This window comes from Sander lucioperca, chromosome 24 (assembly GCF_008315115.2).
Source record: "Sander lucioperca isolate FBNREF2018 chromosome 24, SLUC_FBN_1.2, whole genome shotgun sequence".
Taxonomy (NCBI): Eukaryota; Metazoa; Chordata; class Actinopteri; order Perciformes; family Percidae; genus Sander; species Sander lucioperca.
This window is the reverse complement of record NC_050196.1, coordinates 2,582,314-2,602,042: the sequence shown is the minus strand read 5'-3', so window position 1 is coordinate 2,602,042 and position 19,729 is coordinate 2,582,314. Positions and strand designations below refer to the sequence as shown.

Here is a 19,729-nt window from a genome sequence, read left to right as displayed (position 1 = left end):
TAGGAGTCTGGAGAAAGAAGCATTGTGGACGTCTTTATCTCTGTCAAGTTCAAGGCGAGATAGTCTCAGAGAGACTTTTATTTCCCAGTGGAGAGACATTTTGGGCTTTTCTTCTGACGATGCTCCGTTTCATCGGAAGGTTTCATTATCGGCGCGGATTGAACTCCGGCTGTTGGTCGGGTCTCAACCTCGGGGGATAGGGAGCTGAAAAACAACAAGCTTTTAGAATGACTGACACAGATGCACACCGAGAAGCAACAAGGAAAATTGTCAACGTTTTTATGGATTTATTTGACGTTTTTATCGCTTTTTGAACTTGTTTTCCCGACATTTTTGTTGATTTTGACTGTTTTTTCCCGCCGTTTTTGTTTTTGTTTTCCGCGTTTCCAACGAATGGGGAAATAAACGTAAAAATGCATTCCTTCCTAAAGCTGAAAACCTAAAAAACTAGAAGAAGCAGCAGCGTTGCCAGGTGGTGTTTGTTTTGTGAAATGTTGCGCTCCGTGTTGCAGTCGTTCTCACCCTCATGGAGCAGAGATCGGCGGAGGATCCGCTCCGGCAGGCGCAGACGTTGGGCCGGACGCACCGGCTGCCGTAGAGACACTTCTGTTCACAGTGAGCTGAGACACAAACACAGAAACTAAACTCCTGGAAGGTACAGTTATTCATATATAAGTGTATATGAAGAGGAATATGTATAGTTATATGTTTGCGAGAAAGAACATTGTTAGTTCTACTTTTCATGTGGCTGTTTTGTCTGAAAGTGTGTAATGTGTTTTATGTGGACCCCAGGAAGAGTAATACAATCCAATCCGATACTCACGGATGTGACACAGCGTGCCGCGCCATCCCGCGGCGCAGCGGCAGGCGTTGGCTCCCACACACTCGCCTCCGTTCAGACACGTCTGCAGACAGCTGGCTGGGAGGCGACACAACACGCAACACGTCAGGACACCGTCACAGCCAAGAAAAAGTCGACTATACGGCGCTAAAAAACAAGGCGCTTTTGACATTTGTTTTGGAAGTTTTTGTGTCTAATCGCTCTCAATGTTTTTGCTGCTTTTTGCCACTCGTTTTTGCAGCTTTTCTACCTCCTGTTTTGTGTATAATTGTTTGTATTTTTGGGGTGTCAAACTCAACTTCTCTAAGGGCCAGACATGTTTAGTTTGTTGACATGCTTTCGTTTGAGAGAAAAAGTCAAAATATCTCTGACTGTATTACTGCAGGTCTCATTAAGTCTTCTACAGTTTGGTCGACATAAAGCCCCCAAAAAGTCTGCAAAAAGTTCCTCAGCCATCATAGAAAAAAGCCAACATGTATTGTTTGGCATTATATCGTTTGTTTCCGGACAGACAGACTTCATTATTTAAAAGCAATTTTTGGTGTTGATTTGGGATAGCACAGACAGGTTAAGACAGGTAATCTGAGGTTTTCAGGTACTGACACTGATGCATCATGGGATCCAAGCGGTTGGCCCAGAGGGGGACGAGAACCTGTGTCTGTTATGGATCTGATTCTTGTAGCACTCACGTTTATCGCAGCTCTTTCCTTGCCAACCTGACGGACAATCGCAAACATCTGGAGCAACACACCTGCCGCCGTTCATACACACAGGCTCACACACGCCTGCAGACACAGAGAAGGGATGAAGAACAACATCACAGGATGAAATAACCAACCAACAGACGCATTCACTTCCTGTTGTGAGTTGATCTCAGTTGGATGTGAGTGAACTTTGGCCCGGGAAGTGTGTGCCAACAGCTACTATTTCTAAGAATGGTCTCATTCATGTATTGATTTGATCATGGACAGATTATGAGACAATGGGCCCACATATGTACATCATTTAGCGTCTCTTTGTGATGGTTTTGCATCTCTGTAGTCAATGTGTGTTTGTAGATAGACGGAGGAAGGAGAAATAAGAGGATTAAACGGTCATTAGTGATGGAAATACATTTGACAAACAAGTGACGATGAGGAGAAAGATGATGCGGAAGAAAGACTGACTTCTCTCGCATCGCCTCCCGATGTATCCTTGCAGACAGGAGCACACGTTGTTTCTTATACACAGGCCGCCGTTCTTACAGGGAGGACTGCAGAAAGCTGGAGGACAAACAATCAAGAACAAGTTAGTGATCCCGACTTCTTTTAAAGTACACCTTGGTAATGTGACTTGAGAACAACTCAAAGAATGGTGGAACGACTGATTGACTTGTTGATTGATGGATGTAAGTGTACCGTTCTGACACTGCGGGCCGTAGAAACCGTGAGGACACTCGCAAGTATTGGGCCGAACACACCAACCTCCGTTGAGACACACGGGCGAGCAGAGAGCTGGAGAGAGAGACGAGAGCATCAGCATTGAGAGGTCAGTTCACACGCAAGCAGGCACACACACACACACACACACAGAGGCAAGCTCACACACACGCACACACACACACACACACACAGGCAAGCTACACACGCGCACACACACACACACACACACATACATACATACACACACAGGCAAGCTCACACACACGCACACACACACACACACAGGCAAGCTACACACGCGCACACACACACAAGCTCACACACACGCACGCATACACACACACGCATACACACACACACACAGGCAAGCTCACACACACGCACGCATACACACACACACGCACACACAGGCAAGCTCATACACACACACACACACACACAGGCAAGCTCACACACACGCACGCATACACACACACACAGGCAAGCTCACACACACACACGCATACACACGCACGCATACGCACACACGCATACACACACACACACACACACACACACACACAGGCAAGCTCACACACACGCACACACAGGCAAGCTCACACACACGCACGCATACACACACACACACACACACACACACACACAGGCAAGCTCACACACGCGCACACACACACACACACACAGGCAAGCTACACACGCGCACACACACACACACACACACACAAGCTCACACACACGCACGCGTACACACACGCATACACACACACACACAAGCAAGCTCACACACACGCACGCATACACACACGCACGCATACACACACACACAGGCAAGCTCACACACACGCACGCATACACACGCACACACAGGCAAGCTCACACACACACAGGCAAGCTCACACACACGCACGCATACACACACACACAGGCAAGCTCACACGCACGCATACACACACACACACACACACACACACAGGCAAGCTCACACACACGCACGCATACACACACACACAAAGGCAGGCAAGCTCACACACACGCACGCATACACACACACACACAGAGGCAAGCTCACACACACACACAGGGCGTAGGTTTTGTTTCCACATTGGGGGGCAGGGGCGCTGTATAGGGGGGAAAAGTTAGGACAATTCCAAGGGCCCCAAAAAATAGGTAAAAACTAATATAAAATTATCAAACCATCATCATTCAGTATATATATTTCAAATATAATAATAAAATGAATGATCTCTTTGTTTTTACTTGTTTTTGGCAGTAAAGGTTAAATATCCCCATTGACCAAAAAGTAAACATCCATATTGACTGACCACCCCCCTGTATCTACATGAAATGGTTTGGTCCTGCCTTAGAGCACTCAGTGACGGTGTTTAGTTGTAGCAAAGCCCGTCTACGGAAAGCCGTTCCACTCCCTATTAAGCCCCATTGTACCTACTTTGGTTGCAGTTCCACCAGAGTTCCACTGGGGGTGATCACGGTCCAGTGCAAAATGAATGGGACCCTATGGAGCTAGACGGCTAAATTTGTCTCTTTCGCCTGATTGTCGATGAGAAATCTCAGATTTGATTGTAGTTTTTGCAAGTTCAACATGGGTTATAGGTCGAAAGTTGAATGAACGAGTACTTATGCCCTTTCGATTTGTTACAAGTTGAGTCGTTGTTGCCCATAACACGCTAGCATTCTGCTAATGAATGCTGATTGGTCAGTGAAGGACTGATTACAATCGGAGATCCCGCTTGACGGCATCCGAAGCAGAACCAGAATGCCAGAGTGAATATTTCGGTGTGGTCTTTAAAACATTAGCAAACCTCTTTCTAGCACGTGTATTGACAGGGAGAGCCTAACCTGTCAGCTGTGTTGTATTAACAGGGAGAGTCTAATCTGTCAGCTGTGTTGTCGATGCCTCGAGAGAAAAAAGGAAGCGACTCAGAGCTCGCCGTAAAGCAGTATCTCTGGCCGTATATGTGTATGACGTCATTGACATTTTAAAAGGCTTTTTAGAACAAAAAAGCCACTTTAAAAAAATCTAACACCCAGCAGTGTGTATTTTCTTAGCCTCCCCTTTCAAATGCAACATTCAAATTACTAGACAAAAAATTATATCCTGAGAAAAGTGGATTTTGAGGGGTATAGCTCCATAGAGTCCCATTCATTCTGCACTGGCCTGTGAGCGCCCCCTATATGGAACTCTGGTGGAACTGCAACCAGTTCAGAAGCCGGAAGTAACGAGAGAGTGCAACTTCTTCCCTTATTAGAAATTCTTTGGTTGTAGTCAGAGTGATAGAGAAAGACATGGCTCTGGTTGTAGTCAGTAGATGCGCCAGAACTACAGTGACCACAATGTTACCAAGTAACGTTAAATCAAAATCTGGTTTTCAAAAAAGGAAAGAGAGAAAAGAGAGAGAGGAAACACGAAGGAAAGGGTGTCAAACTGTAACCCAGTTTTTCACCAAGAAAGGTGGGTAGCCTATAGTCTGTGAGTGGTATTAACCTGTTGGCTTAATGTCCATAGTGAAATAAGCTAGCTAGCTACAGACTAGTGTTAGCCTACATTTAATCACCATTTAATCAGTGCAGGGAAACGTTTAGCAAGATATTCATATTAAATCATTGTCCCTGCCCCTTTTAGCAGACTTAACAACAGATGAGTCAGCAGCAGCCCAGTCTCCCCCTAACTGTGCCCCTCCCTGTCCCAGTGAAGAAGGTGAGAACATTGTGTTCAATGACATGCCAGTTAGCATCATAGCAGGGAGTCTGTGGGGATTTCTCTGTCTTTCATTAATAATTATAATAATAATAATAATAATAATAATAATAATAATTTTGTTAAGAGAATTTTCCATTTTGTCAAATTCTAGTACTAGTATTGAATTACAAGAAGCAAGACAGTTGCAAGCCTTTAATTAGAGTTCTGTAAAGCTTTTGATGGGACAGTTAGGTCCTAGAGATGTGGTGACAACAGCTGCACAGAGGGGCCCAATTAGATTTTTTTGTCATGGGGCCCAAAATTCCTGGCGGCGCCCCTGTTGGGGGGGGTCTGCCTTTTCTGCATCAATGTATGGCGCAAATGTTTTAATATAAAGGAAATTATTATTATTATTCTCCTGTACTGTTTCAAACTTTCTGCATTTTCAGTGCGCTGGAAGGTAAGGATGGTACAGTCCACCACAGGGGTGTCTGAAATCGTTGGGAAACACATTTAGAGGTAAGAGGGATACATGTTTTGAGCCCTGTGAGTAGGGAGTGAGTTGTCTGTCATATTTTTTAGGGGGACAAATCTACCTCTTCTAAATATTGGGAGGGACATATACCCTGCATCCCCCCCAGAAATCTACACCTATGTACACACACACACACACACACACACACACACACACACACACACACACACACAGAAACCCACTCACCAGTCTCACAGGACGGCCCGGTCCAGCCTGTCGGACACTGGCACTCGTCTGGAGAGACACACTGGCCTCCGTTGTGACAGTGGCGGCTGCACACCACTACGATCAACAACAATAACAAACAATCATCACAAACATGATAGTTAAGAGCAAAGAAAATGGAAGTGATTATGAAAAAAAACAGTAGATGCCAGTAACTGAACTCACTGGTCTCACATCGAGGGCCAACAAACCCGTACGGACACGAACAGGTGTGCAGTCCCACACAGGTGCCTCCGTTTTCACATGGGAACCTGCACAGAGCTGCACAGATGCATTTCATTAGTTCTATCATTTCTAAATGCTTCATAGCTATTCAATACTTCTATCTTTGTGAAATGTAATTGTTTATAATCTTTACTTGATTTAGTTCTACCGTGACAGATTGAAGAAGTTTCTTCCCTGTGTATTTCTATTACTATGGGAAGATGCAGACGTTTATAGACGTTACTGATGGTAAAAACCAGTGTGCTAAAGACAGCTGTGACTGGATTAACTTAATAATGAATCATATTTCTGTATCTCTCCCTCAACGTCAGATGGGCGCCCACCAGCAGCCAGGTTCTGTCCGAGGGTTCTGTCTGTTTAAAGTAAGTTTTTCTCTTTGCCTCTGTCCACCAAATGTTTGCTCTTGGGGGTGAGTTGTTGGGTCTCTGTAAATTATAGAGTGTGGTCAAGTGTACTGAGCTAACTTCTGTTTTGATTTGACACTATAAATAAATAAAAAGGAGGCGAGCGTTACCTTCCTGACAGGTTTCTCCGTGAAACCCTCCGAGACAGCGACACACGGCGGGCGCAACGCAAACACCTCCGTTCATACAATTCGGCTCACAGATTGCTAAGAAAATACAGATAAACAAACAATAACAATACAAAAGCAAATAAATAAATAAATACAGAGAAATAATAGCCTATCTAATATAATTACACCAGTCTTTTATTTGTTTACCTGTCTGGCATTCGACTCCAGTGTAGCCTGGTCTGCAGCGGCACGTGTTGGGCGCGGCGCACTCCATGTTCCGACCACACGTATGCCTGCAAACAGCTTGGTAGACAAACAGTGGAGATGTTAAACCTGTTCGAATGCAAAAAGCAACAAAAACGTTGACAAAGGTTTCAAAAACTTAGATAAAAGCCACAAAAGCTGGACAAAAATGTCGGAAATAAGGTGACATATGCTTGGACAAAAGAAGCAAATAAACATAAAAAAACAACATAAAAACTTTGACAAAAGCAACCAAGTATTAATAAAGGCAACAACGAATGGATAAATGGATAAAACGCCAAAAGGCAACAAAAACGCCAAAGGTGAAAAAAACGCCAGTAAAATCAGAAAAAACATCAATAAAAAACTTTGGGAATAAAAAACCAGATGACCCTTAGTAAAAGTGTCCGGGGTCAGTCCAGGACATGGAGCCCAGCTCCTCCTCAGCTTCACCAGTTCTGATGACCATTACACGAGTATTACCTCGACAGGCTCGTCCGTCTCCGGTGTATCCTACGGGACACCTGCCACAGCGGAACCCCTCATCCCAGGCTGGTTCACACGGGACGCCGGGGAAACATGGCCGGTCGGCGCAGGTCTTCACATGTTTGTCGGCCGTCGCTCCACTCCTAACCCCTGTCTGGATGGAGGGGGCTCTTTGTAGTGGGGAGCTGTACACCGTCTTGCCCGGCATTGTGAACGCCAGCACCTCTGGGCCTTCAGATCCAGGCTCCGCCTCATCTCCATCTGCAGAGAACTCTGACTCAGACAGCGAGTACGACAGAGCGGTGAGGGCTGCTGTCAGAGGGGAGGCAGGTCTGGCAGGGGTCCAGGGTTTAGTTTGGGTGGATGCCAGATGTTTGAGCTGCGGCTGGGGCTGGGTTGGCTGTTTGGACCGCGTTACCTTACCAGACTGAGTAGATAGGTGAGGAGCGTGCGGTGTTACCTTTGCAGATGTGGCACCAGTCGATGCTGCTTCAGACTGATGGGAGACAATCATAGAATGAAGGTGGTTAGACGTTCATGTCGGAGATTCTGAGTTTGAGACTCGGACTTGAGTCTCACACACAGCCACGTCAGACTTGACTTAAGACTTCAGACTCGGACTCGAGATGCGGGACTTGTGAACAAATCTTTATTTTTTAGGAAACGTCTGATGAGCTGACTGACAACAAACATGTCAACACCGGCAGCTGCTGTGCTGTTCATCAGAAGCTTTGGCTTTAAGAACTAAAGACAACTAGACAACTATCTAACAAAAGAATGCAAAATATGTGGAATCAAGATAAAGGATTCTGGATCAACCTGAAAACGCACACTGATTGGTTAGCTCAGCAATGGCCATCCATCGTTCGTTTGCTAGATGTTAATAAAAAAGATAACTGAGCGTTTGTTTGTATGTCAAACTTGTGGTAGTCGATTTACGTAATCATTTACGTCCCGCTGGTTGCCGTTGCGTGGTTTGCTGCAGTAATTATTAACGTTAGACTCTAACTCAGATACTCAACTTGGATTCTAGCTCAGAGACTTGACACTTGACTTGGACTTTAGCTCAGCCTCTCTGATTCATGTCACCTATACATCAAAGACGATAGAAAAATGGTCAAGTTACCTTGGAGACCGTCACACTGGACACCAGAACCTTCTCGGAGATAGTTGTGCTAGATCTGGTGTACGTCCTGGTGTCTGATCTGAGGTCGCCACTGTGGAGGGCGCCAACTGATGTTCTGGGAACATCTCTTGAAGCAACAGTGACCGCCTCTCTCCTCTCTGTCCCGCCTCCCCTCCCCGAAGTGGGAACCTGGCGTGGAGCATTCTCTCGGTTAGCTCTGGTGACGGACCAGGACAGGTGTTTGATGCCGTGCCTGGTGGGCAGGTTGGGCAGGTGCAGCTGTGAGACTTTGCCGCTGCTTCCTTGCGGGGAGCGGCCGGTCTTGCCAACAGTTTGCTGCTGAGGAAGGTGATTGGATGCTGAGGAAAGACGAGAAGTGACATCAGTGATCCGTTTAATCCTTTTTAAAATTTTCAAGGTTCACCATTAAAATACAAGTCAGCTGGAAACATTAAAAAGTCAGCGAAAGACGGTGTTTTCTGTCAACTCATGGAGCTAACATAGCTTCATTAGGTAGCAATCTACAGCTGATAATATTTGCAAGCAACACGTGCCATTAAAGCCAGCAAATCAATGGTTGTCGGCTCAAGAATTAAGAATAATGGCGAGTGAGTGGTAAATCTGGCATAGTTAAAGGGTAACCACGTTTTTTCCCAACCCTATTTCCCTATATTTTGGTGTCTAAGTGACTGATGGAAACAAAAATCTTTGAAACTAGTCCAGTATTGAGAGAGAACGTGAGCAGCAGCCGTGAACCGGGCTGTAATGTTACCTTATAGGACACATGTTCAACGTCAGTTAGCGTCCACTAAAAGTTCTGTTGTTGCTGCTGACAGACTCAGATTATTATTCTAAGTGTCTGACAACATTATGGAAAGGATCCCTACAGAGATAGACCTTTTTTCCGTATATTCCTTTTTGTTTAACCAGAAACGGCCCCAAGATCGCTATCACTAAACCCACCAGACTCCATGTACATAAACAATACTTTTAACGTCTATAGAGCCAGAACATTTTCACATGTAAATCGGTAAATTATTTGTTTATTTCAACCAAAACTAGAGTTGTGATTGTTGGAAAAGCGGAAAGACGAACCAAAACGGCTTTTCATAGTTTTATTTAGTTTCTGTCGACTGTCGAAGTGGGTTTAATCATGATAAAATTACTGTTTCTTTACATGGAGTCTAGTGGCTTTTGTGAACACAAAATAACAATGTTTTTTTTACTGTTTTATAATGCCCAATAACTTACATTGTAGCTTGTTTCGCAGACTGCAGCGATCTCGCTTAATACTGGACCAATTTCAAAGATGTTTGTTCCCATCAGTAACATAGGAACATTTTCCTATGTTACTGATGGGAACAAACATCTTGTCCAGGTTGAAAAAAAAAACAAAGTTACCCTTTAATGTTGTAAACTGCTTACATGTTGTGCAAGAATAGTATAATAAAGCCAAAAGTGGAAAAGAAGAGAAAGCTGTTTAAATGCTGGCATGTTGGACAATAGTTCTTACAGGTACTGATTTTAGTAGAGCTCTTCAGAACCATTTTGCAAACTGATTTAAGCGATCCATGTCATATTTGAGGCTGACTGACTCATCTGCATTAACACTTTGTTCCGTCTTGTGACTTTCCAGACCAACACGATCCACAGTAAAGGGATTTCAGTTGGAATCAAAGTGTCTCCTCTGAGTAATTAGAAACCCCTCTGCTCCCCTCGTGAGAAAATAGCATTTAGCAACCTTCTGTTGTAACTCTGCGGCCGGATGTCTACTCAAAAAACTAAGTACCAAAGGCAGTCTGCAGCCATTTAAATTGATTTATCTGCTGCAATAAATGGCATTCCTTCCAACCACGAAAAACATATAAAACGACATCAGAGAAACCAGAACATAATAAGAACAAAATCTATAAAGTAGACCACAATGTTCGGAGAGATTTCACATCACTGACATATGTTTTCATCAAACTCATTTTGTCACAGTTTTATTTTTATTCATATTTTCTTTTGGAGATGTCACAAGTAGGTGTCAGAGCTGTTGCTTACAAAACTGCAAAATAAACTACCCAGAAAAGAATCGCTTACCTGCCTTGGCGTTCTTCATGCAGACCCGTCCGTTGCCGTAAAGGCCGGGCGGGCAACGGCCGCAGACGTAGCCCACATGTGGCGGCCTGCGGTTGATGCATTGAACCCCGGGGAAGCAGGGCCTGCTAGCACACGTAGCGGACACATTCACAACCGGAGACTGACCAGATCCTGAGAGACACAGACTGTGATCAGTGCTCTATATGTCATCATCGTAGCATCCAAGCAGAGTAGGGCCTTCTAAGCGTCCATTAGGAAGTTTCTTGTTATCATATTTTCCTCTAAACATGTTTTGGTAACACCTTATGTTACATGAAGTATTGAAATACCTTAATCGATGCATTAATTAACGTATTGTTTCTGCATGAGAAACTTTTAATACTTGTACATATCTGATAGTTGATGAAGTACTGCATGAAGGGTATCATGCTTTTTAGTGCATGAATTCATGATAATTAATGTACCCTTATCATAAAGTTACCCATGTTTCTGAAAATCCAGTTGGTAGACATTGTTGGAAACGTTGGGTTTACCTGAAGCTGGGGCTACAGTGGATGTCTTGGCAATAGTGTTGCTGATTTTGGGCTGATCAGGCTTGACTCGGTCCGGTGTCATTCCTGAGACGTTGTTGAAAGTGTCCGTGTTAGACGTGGATGGGTGAAGTTTAATTCCTGGGCTTCTTCTCAAAGCATTAGTGTTTGTTTGGGACAGGATTGGTATAACTGCTGTGATGCTCTTGTTAGTTTCTGCCTGAGTGAGCGCCGGGTTCAGACTTATTCCTGGAATCCGTCTCAAAGTAGTGGTCTTAGTTTGTGATCGGTTCGGGTCAATCCTTGGAATAGTCTTCTCAGCCTTCGTCTGCAGGGAGCTACCACTTGAGGTCTTCCGGAAAGTGTCTGTCTTTCCTAGGGGTGGCTGCTGTAGAACATCTGGTATCTTGTAGACCGTCGTACGAGAAACAGATGTGGGAGGGACAGGGACTGACCTGGCGACTGCTGTATGAAGAAAAAACACAAAAACAGATTATTATTTAGTTTGCCTTTTATCTGACGCTCTGGAATCACTTGTCTCCTGGAAGGGTCAAAAGGTTGTTTTTTTTAAATAACAAGACAGACGCTCAGCATGAGACGAGACTTTTGGGACGAGTTTGTGTAAAAATCTCAACGAGGCATAACTACCACTCGCAGCCTATCAACACATTTTACGAGCCACGTGCGTAGCAGGAAACACTGACAGCAGGTCAAACAAACCTGACTCTGATTTATCCTGCGTTAGCTCTGCAAACATGTTTCGCCTAAATCAAATACAACAGAGGCAGATTACATCGTCACAAAGTCATTCTCGAAGAGTTCTAAAACGGAGCTTATTTCTTCTGATCTTTAGAAAACTACCTCAGCAGCATTTGTAGTTTTAAAGAGACGTGTGCTGTCTATTAACTTGTTGTTCTAATCGTCTTAAACGGCGCATGGTTTGTCTGTTTTTACCCTGAATCTAGTTTGGTTTTCTTGCCTTCAGTTTTTGAATACCCCCCCGGTGCAGCTCTTGATGGCCCCGTGACACATGAAGCTGTGCATATTTTGCACCAAACTAAACAAGGACGTGATCCTAAAGTCCCTTTGCTGAAGATCAGAGGACAAAACAAAAGAGCATGAGGGAATCCAAGGACCGGTCCGCCATGAGTGTGTTTTAACAAAGTTCCATAAAAATGACAACAAAACTATACATTGCTGACAGTAATTTATGCTGTGTGCTTTGTTGTGAGCCAAATGTTCCATTAGGGACGATAATGTCTTGAAACGTACACCTCGGTGTGATTATTTTTTTTAGCCACAACTCACTTCATCTAGCTCAGGGCTGTCAGACTCTACTTCACTACGGGCCAGACTGGAAAACAACAATCACATCAAGGGCATGAATAGTTTACTGAAATGCTTTTATTTAAGAGAAAATGTCAAATATTTGCATGTCTCATATAGCTTTCTCACTTACAGTTTGGGCCTCATAAAGCCCCAAAAAAGTCAGCAAAAAAGTTACTTAGCCATCATAGAAAAAAGGGACAACACTGTTGGAAAAAGCACCAAAAAAAGCTGGGAAAAGTGTCAAAAACATTGAAAAAAGCAATAATAATGTCAAAAAAGTGCCAAAATTCGCAGAAAAGTGCAAAAAAAAACGTCGGAAAAAAGCAACATAAACTTGGTAGGCCAAAAATGACTGTGTGCCTAAATTGATATGCGGGCTGGTTCAAAGTCTGCGAGGGGCTGGGTTTGGCCCCCGGGCCTCGGGTTTGACACACGTGATCTAGATAGTCCCAATACAAACGCAAACACTGGAGAGCATCAGCCCCAGGTTTGTGTTAAAGCCATGCATTAACTTTAAATACACAAGTTCTGCATTTATCTGGCGTGCACCAAAAAACAAAGACCCTGTCGAACGTTGGGTTGTGCACCACAGCGACGGCAGCCAGTCACCTGTCACCAACCCGAGGGGCCGATCAGAGGTTAGATTGCAGGAAGTAACACAACACCTGCTTTAACCCAGAACAGAGTGCATCTGTAACGGAGTAGAGTCCTCTCAGTAACCGCTGCCTTGCAGCATTCAGTGGAGTTGTTCACCGTGAAGCAGCAACATCAGGAGCTTTATAAATATCAGACGTATAATTTAGTATTTGCAACTTCTAGTGCTGTGTTTACTGAATTCACATCCATGTACTCAAACATGATTGAGCGATTCAAGCTGGAAGCAGTTTTTCCTCCCACAGCAGCAGCGTTTTCAAAGCATTAACTCCAGTTAGCAGTCACTGCATTTCAAAGTGAGCACACGGAGGGAGGCAGCGGTGTCATCTGGTTCCCATTCAACACAAGCACTGTATCTCTGCTGAGACCAACTATTTCACCTCCACGTTCCGGGCAGTTAGCTGATGCTCTTATACAACGACGGCAGAGAAATCCTCACGTTTTTTGGAGTCGCATGCAAATAATCACATTAAAAAAGCTGACTTTTTATCACACGAGACCTTAGAACCATTTCAAAGAACAGCAGTATCTGATAAACTCCTGTTATGGCCGTTAATGAAATCCAGGTTTGGGGGGTCGGAGCTTTTTTTATTTATGAGGGGTAGGGGCGGACAGTTTCTGTCTCTCTTTAGGTGGCAGGAGAGAAAATGAGTCATCCTCAACATTTGTTGTGTTCTGATTTCAGAAAGATGAAGACAGTTGGAGACTGTTAGAAAGGCGAAACATTTGTCGGAAAAAGTAACAAAAACATTGAAAAAAGCGACAAAAGTTGAAAGAAAACATTGAAATATCATGTTTTTCCCAAATGATGCTCAGATTTTTTGGCATTCGGTTATCAAACATCATGAAAGATAGTTTACATAGCTGCAGCTGTAAATCCTCCCGAACCAGTCTCAATATCCTGTAATCTTAACTAATAGTCCAAATAATTCATAATTTCTGTTGTTTTTAAACTCAAAAATTAGGTATAATGTCATTTAAATTAGGTTTATGGACCATGAATAAAAAGAGCGCTGAAAAAATAGACAAACGTTTCAAAGTATTTCAAAAGTGACAAAAGCATTAAAAACAGAGACAACAACGTGGAGGTTTTGTCGCAACTTAAGTTAAGCCACAGTTGTGTCATATCACACCTTAAACATTGGCACAGTACGCTCATGCTTACCTGTACATACTGTCCCATTTCCCAGCATGCCTTTGGGGCATGGGCCGCAGCCATAGGAGCCAAAGCTGTTGAAGCACTGGACTCCTGGGAAACATGGCTTCCTTTCACACTCATTGATATCTTCCAGGCATGTTACACCTGCAACAACAGTAAACACACGCACACAGGGAATCGTTACCTGTCATATGTGCTGGAAGACAAAGAAAAGACTCTTAGTTACACTAAATACTTAGTTACGTTCCACCACTGGCTGTGATTGATCCTCCACACCTACCAACGTGTAACTTCTTACCTCTCAGCCCCGCGGGACACTGGCAGCGGTACCCGCCTCTGGCTGCGTTGATGCATCTGCCAACCGTGCACGGCGCTGAGAGACATCCGTCCACTTTCTCACCGCAGAGATCGCCCTGCGTACCCTCGGGACACACACACAGGTACGTCCCGCTGCCGGCCGGGAAACTGACGTCCGTCACGCATGTACCTCCGTTCTGACAGCCACATGGCACCACGTCAATCTGTTACAGAGGGAAATGCAGCGGTGGAATGTAAACTAACTGTTTATTCCAGTACTGTACTTAAATCCAAATGTTGATGTACTTTACTTGAATCTTTTCTTTTTTTCGACATACTATACTACGACTTTTTACGTTATATCTTCCCTCTGCTCTTCTTCTCCAGCCCTACCTCTACGGTGAAGCTGCTCTGGGCGTTACACTCGTCCGACAGCGTAAAGCGAAAGGATTGGGGCCTCCCCCCGTCCCCAGGGAGCGATGGGACCCTCCAGATGAGGAGGCCCGCGGGGGAGAGGACGGCCCCCTGTGGCCCCTCCTCCAGCTGGAAGAGGAGCGCTGAGCCCTCAGGGTCCGATGCTGCCAACTGGAAGACAAAGTTCTCCCCGGCGAACGTCCGCAGGCGGCTCTGGGGCCGGAGGAACGCCGGCGGCTCGTTGACTGGAGACAGAGGATCAAAACGTGAGTCCAGAGTACATAGAAGCACATGCTGAAAGCAACAAAAATGTGGAAGAGTGGAAAAAGTTACAGAAATGTCATGAAAGCTACAAAAAAAAATCCAAGAAAGTCACAAAAGGGACAAAACATCGCAAAAAGCAACAAAAATGTCAAAAAAAGTTAAACAAGCATAAAAAGCATAAAAAAATGCCACAAAAATGTTGGAAAAAGTGACAAAACGTCAAAAACAAAGCGTCACACGTCAGCGACATCATGCTCTTTTAGTCCAAGTTATTCCATTTTTTTGACCCTTCCATCTAAAGGTCTTGTTGTTTTGTGATGAATCTAAAGACAGGTGAGAGAACGCACACACACAACAAGATGTAAAAGAACAAGATAAACCGTTACAAAAAGTTACAAAAACTTGGGACAAAAATGTCAAAAAAGCGACTAAAACATCGGAAAAAGCTACAAAAATCCAAAAACATATTTAAAAAAAAAGCGACAAAAACATTGACTAAGCGACATGTTATGTTTTTACCATGACAACTACAAGTCTTGTTGTGTTTTGATGACAGAATCTACTTCCTGTCCTGAAATAAACTCTTGACAAGTGTTTGGCAGGAACATCCCTCCAGGCTGTTCCTGGAAGAATCGACACACGGGGGGTTCCAACTTTTCTGTCCGACTGGAGCTCTCAACAGCGGATACTTAAACTAGATCATGTAGCGTCCACTAACTGAGATCATGCTCTCCCCCCCACAGATGTTAAATAGGAAGAAAGTGACGGTAATGCCAGGAAACATCTGCTCAGCATGACGCTCATATGTTCATTAATAAGATTATTGCTATTACTGAATTCCTAACTGAACTCTTTAGAAAGATCTGGCAACATGGTGAGGTAACTCTAGATCACACACGTCCAACTCGAGGCCCGTGGCCAAATCCGGCCCTCGGCCCCATGGATGTATTAAGAGAACTGGATACAGTGTTCGGTGGGAAGCCCCGTACGTTCCAGTGAGAGTGCACAAAAGCGCATAAAGCAAACATGGAGCTCGGCTCTTCCGCATTGTTGGCCCATAACGCTGGTTGGCTCACGATGGGCATGCGCACTAGCAACAATTTGTTTGCGTTGTCGTAGCAACCGGTAGCAACATGTGCGTTCATGAGCTTCTCTGTTGTGTCTCTTACAAGTGGCAAACTCATGAACTCGCCGTTTTCATTGTCTAAAATATTCACTAACGTTAAACACTGTGTTTTCGTTGTTCGCTATTGTTTACATGCTTAGCTAAATAAACGATAGATGTATTTAGCTAGACAACCAAGGAGATTTAATAATTATGTTGTGCTACTAGCTAGCTACCTACTAACTAGCGCTAGCTAGCTGTTAGCCTGCAGTTTCGTGAACAAAGCTCATTCATGGCTTCAGCTCTCATCCACGTTACAAGCTTTACAGCATACAGCCCTCGGATGTATCATAAGAGAGAACCAAGGCCATGTAATCACTATGTCTGTAATAACGTTATGTAGGCATATAGCTAGCTATGTATAGATCTTAATACAGCCATGCTAGCTACCCCTAATGTTAGCAACCAGCAAGCTAGCCGATAGCCCACCAGTTTGGGAAACGCTAATGACCAGGGTTCAAAATTAACTTTCTCGTCCACCAGCCAAATGGCTAGTGAATGTTCAAATTTAACCAGCCACTCAAAAGATTACCACTGTTTTTTGGCTGGTGAGTGCAGCAAATCTATCAGCCAATTGCATATTTTACCAGCATTTGGCTGGTAAATGGTGCTAATTTTGAACCCTGCTAATGACGTTACATCCACGTAGCTAACAGGCTTTACAGCAGCTACATACATACATCCCTGGAATGTATCATGACTTCATAAGATAATACCATGGACGTATTAATAGAACACATGGTGAATTACAACCATTAGCTATATCCATTATTACAGCTAGCTACATGAGCTCGGGAGAACAGTCATGTGAGCGGGCGGGCGCAGTCCCGCGGCTCTGCTCGCGTCCACTATGCGCGTTCATCATGCCAAATTTAATAATTCTGGATTCGCTTCTAGTGAATGTTAAAAATGTTAAAAACGTGACGTTTTAAACAAGGACCCTTTCAGTGTTCGGGCTGGTAAGTTGATATACCCAGAAACTAATTATCCGCTGAAATACAGACGTTTCTTTCGCCATGCAAAGTCTATGTGAAAAGTCTTTCTGGGCCATGGGGTGCAGTACCACCATTATCCGCTAAGCCCATGGTGGCTTTTAGACTCAGCGCTCTTCCTGGGGGCTTGCTCGGCCCTCGCAGATTTTGATCTGACCCGAATATCACTTTTTGTACACAATACATTTTGGCCCATTACGTTTTTGTTGCATTTCCGACGTTTCTGACACTTTGTCAATTTTTTTTACGTTGTTTTTTTATTGGCTTTTTTGTAATTTGTTGCTTTTTGAAGTTTTTCCGAGGTTTTTGGCTTTCTTTTTTTTTCCACAATTTTTTTAATCTCTTTTCTTTCAAAGTCAAAAGACACAAAACAAAACTATCAAAAGCCATCTTGGTTCATCTTTCCACTGTTCCAACAATCACCACTCTGGTTTGGTTGGAATAAACCCTTAATTCACCCATTTACATGTGGAGATATGCTGGCTCTATACATGCTAAAAGTCCTGATTATTTACATGGAGTCTGGTGGAAATATGCTGGCTCTATACACGCTAAAAGTCCTGATTATTTACATGGAGTCTGGTGGAAATATGCTGGCTCTATACACGCTAAAAGTCCTGATTATTTACATGGAGTCTGGTGGGTTTGGTGATGGTGATTTCGGGGCTGTTTCATGTTAAACTAAAAGGATCTTACTCTTTAACTAAAAGGTCTATCTCTGTAGGGATCCTTTCCATAATGTTGTCAGACACTTAGAATAATAATCTGAGTCTGTCAGCAGCAACAACAGAACTTTTAGTGACTCTAACTGCTGCTGAACATCAGTCCTGTAGGGTTACATTACAGCTTGGTTCACGGCTGCTGGTTACAGTGTTCTCGCTCAACACTGGACTAATTAAAAGATTGTTGTTCCCATCAGACACTTCCACACAATGACATGGGAACATAGGGACCAGGTTGAAAAAAAAACTAAGGTACCCTTTAAGTTAGTTACAGCTGTTACAGCAGCACTTTTACAATTGACTTGTGGTTTGTGAAGTGTAACTCAGGATAAATGTCAAGTCTGTGTCGCTGTACTAACCAACCATGTGATTTCCCCTCCCCCCCTCCTGTCTCAGTGCAGTTAAACGACAGGTCAGGGCATGCTGGGAAACTTAAACCTCCGCTCCTTTGATCTTCTGATGGAGACAAACAGGACCGCAGCTGGGCGGCTACCACGGTAACAGACTCCCTCTGTAACAGCCTACCACTGCATTGATGCAGCAAAATAAACAGCCACTTTTTTACACTGTCTACACTACTACGCTTTGGTTAAAAACTGTTTTTTGACCCGGTTTTTATGCTTTTTATGTGGACAAAGTACAATGTTAACAGCAAACCCAACCAAATTAAAAATGCAACAATGTTGCAACCCACCCTCCCCCCCCCCAAATCGCACCGAGTCTGCCGAGCTATAGGTGTGAAAGCACCCTAAGTTGTTTGTACCTTGATTGACAGACCAGGTGAATTTGGAGGTGTCCGGGTCACAGAGGAGGCAGGGGCTGCTGGGGCTGGAGACTCCGTCTGCGAAACACATCCCCTCGATGTTACACGTCCTCTCCTGGCAACCACAGACGGAGAGCAACAACAGGTTGGTTTCAGATTTACACAACGTTGTTTCAAAATGCTGACCGCTTCCAGAATTGACAACATTATAAAACACACGTTTTTCAAGCTTGTGTTCCCCTTTTTGTGTTTTTTTCTCTGGAGAATCAGTTTCATAACAAGAAATCAGCTCTAGATATTCAGGGTTTTTCCTGCCGGTATAAGTTTTAGGTGCAGCAGCCGAGCCGTTTTTGTCAGCTGAATGAATGGAAATGCGGCATGAGTGTTATCTATAATCTGCTCTAGCTTTTCTAAAGTTTTAGATATATGGATATTCATCATGGAGGATGGAACAGAATCACACTGTTTCCGGTTTAGTCATTCAAGCAGCTACTAGTTGTTGTGAGCGTAGATTCTGCTAACGGAGCAAATGAAATGCTTCATCACCCAGTCAAACACATCTGTCTCATAAATCTGTTACGCTTAAACAAATAAATACTAGAGAGTCCACGTTTTCTCGAAGGGAAGCCGTTTTTTGTGTCTAAGTGACTGATGGGAACAACAATCTTTGACATTGGTCCAGTGTTATAGTTGCTAGTAGCCAAGGAGGACACGGAGGATTAAAAAACTGAAAAACTATTGAGAAGATTCAAATACCTTCACTCGAGTTTCTGTGCGAAAGTCGCCGGAGGACACAAATTACTAAACATAGTCATTCTGAGAAATCCAGAGAGAGTTGTGTGGAGCTGATAGTCTTAATTAGCTTTGTAGCAACTCATCTGGCAATGGCTTGAATGTGACGGACGAATATAAAGCTTTAAGTAAGGAAAAAGCTACAATGTAAGTTATTGGGCAACTGCACACCTTCGTTTTTGCCGCTGACAGGCTCAGATTATCATAAACAGACAAAAAAAACCAGATCAATCAGTGATGAAAAAGTAA

At 43.9% G+C, this 19,729-nt stretch overlaps 1 protein-coding gene and 1 long non-coding RNA gene across 2 annotated transcripts in view; one reads left to right on the top strand and one right to left on the bottom strand.

Annotated features, from left to right (window-relative positions):
• The window catches only part of si:ch211-246m6.5 (von Willebrand factor D and EGF domain-containing protein), a 43,117-nt gene that overhangs the window by 336 nt on the left and 23,052 nt on the right, over positions 1-19,729 (bottom strand). The window contains exons 16-33 of the mRNA XM_031297787.2: positions 18,689-18,803; positions 14,762-15,027; positions 14,370-14,592; positions 14,078-14,215; positions 10,933-11,394; positions 10,400-10,570; positions 8,315-8,673; positions 7,186-7,684; positions 6,667-6,762; positions 6,460-6,555; positions 5,886-5,981; positions 5,682-5,777; positions 2,239-2,334; positions 2,008-2,103; positions 1,531-1,626; positions 824-919; positions 523-620; positions 1-204 (exon numbers count right to left, since the gene is read on the bottom strand). The exon at positions 1-204 is cut by the window's left edge and continues 336 nt beyond it. Of these exons, the coding sequence (XP_031153647.1) occupies positions 184-204; positions 523-620; positions 824-919; positions 1,531-1,626; positions 2,008-2,103; positions 2,239-2,334; positions 5,682-5,777; positions 5,886-5,981; positions 6,460-6,555; positions 6,667-6,762; positions 7,186-7,684; positions 8,315-8,673; positions 10,400-10,570; positions 10,933-11,394; positions 14,078-14,215; positions 14,370-14,592; positions 14,762-15,027; positions 18,689-18,803 (3,120 nt within the window). The 3' untranslated portion in view covers positions 1-183. The remainder of the gene's footprint in view (positions 205-522; positions 621-823; positions 920-1,530; positions 1,627-2,007; positions 2,104-2,238; positions 2,335-5,681; positions 5,778-5,885; positions 5,982-6,459; positions 6,556-6,666; positions 6,763-7,185; positions 7,685-8,314; positions 8,674-10,399; positions 10,571-10,932; positions 11,395-14,077; positions 14,216-14,369; positions 14,593-14,761; positions 15,028-18,688; positions 18,804-19,729) is intronic.
• On the top strand, positions 14,962-18,791 carry LOC116048633. The gene is made up of 3 exons (XR_004104702.2): positions 14,962-15,048; positions 18,322-18,422; positions 18,701-18,791. It is a non-coding gene; the product is annotated as an uncharacterized LOC116048633 (long non-coding RNA).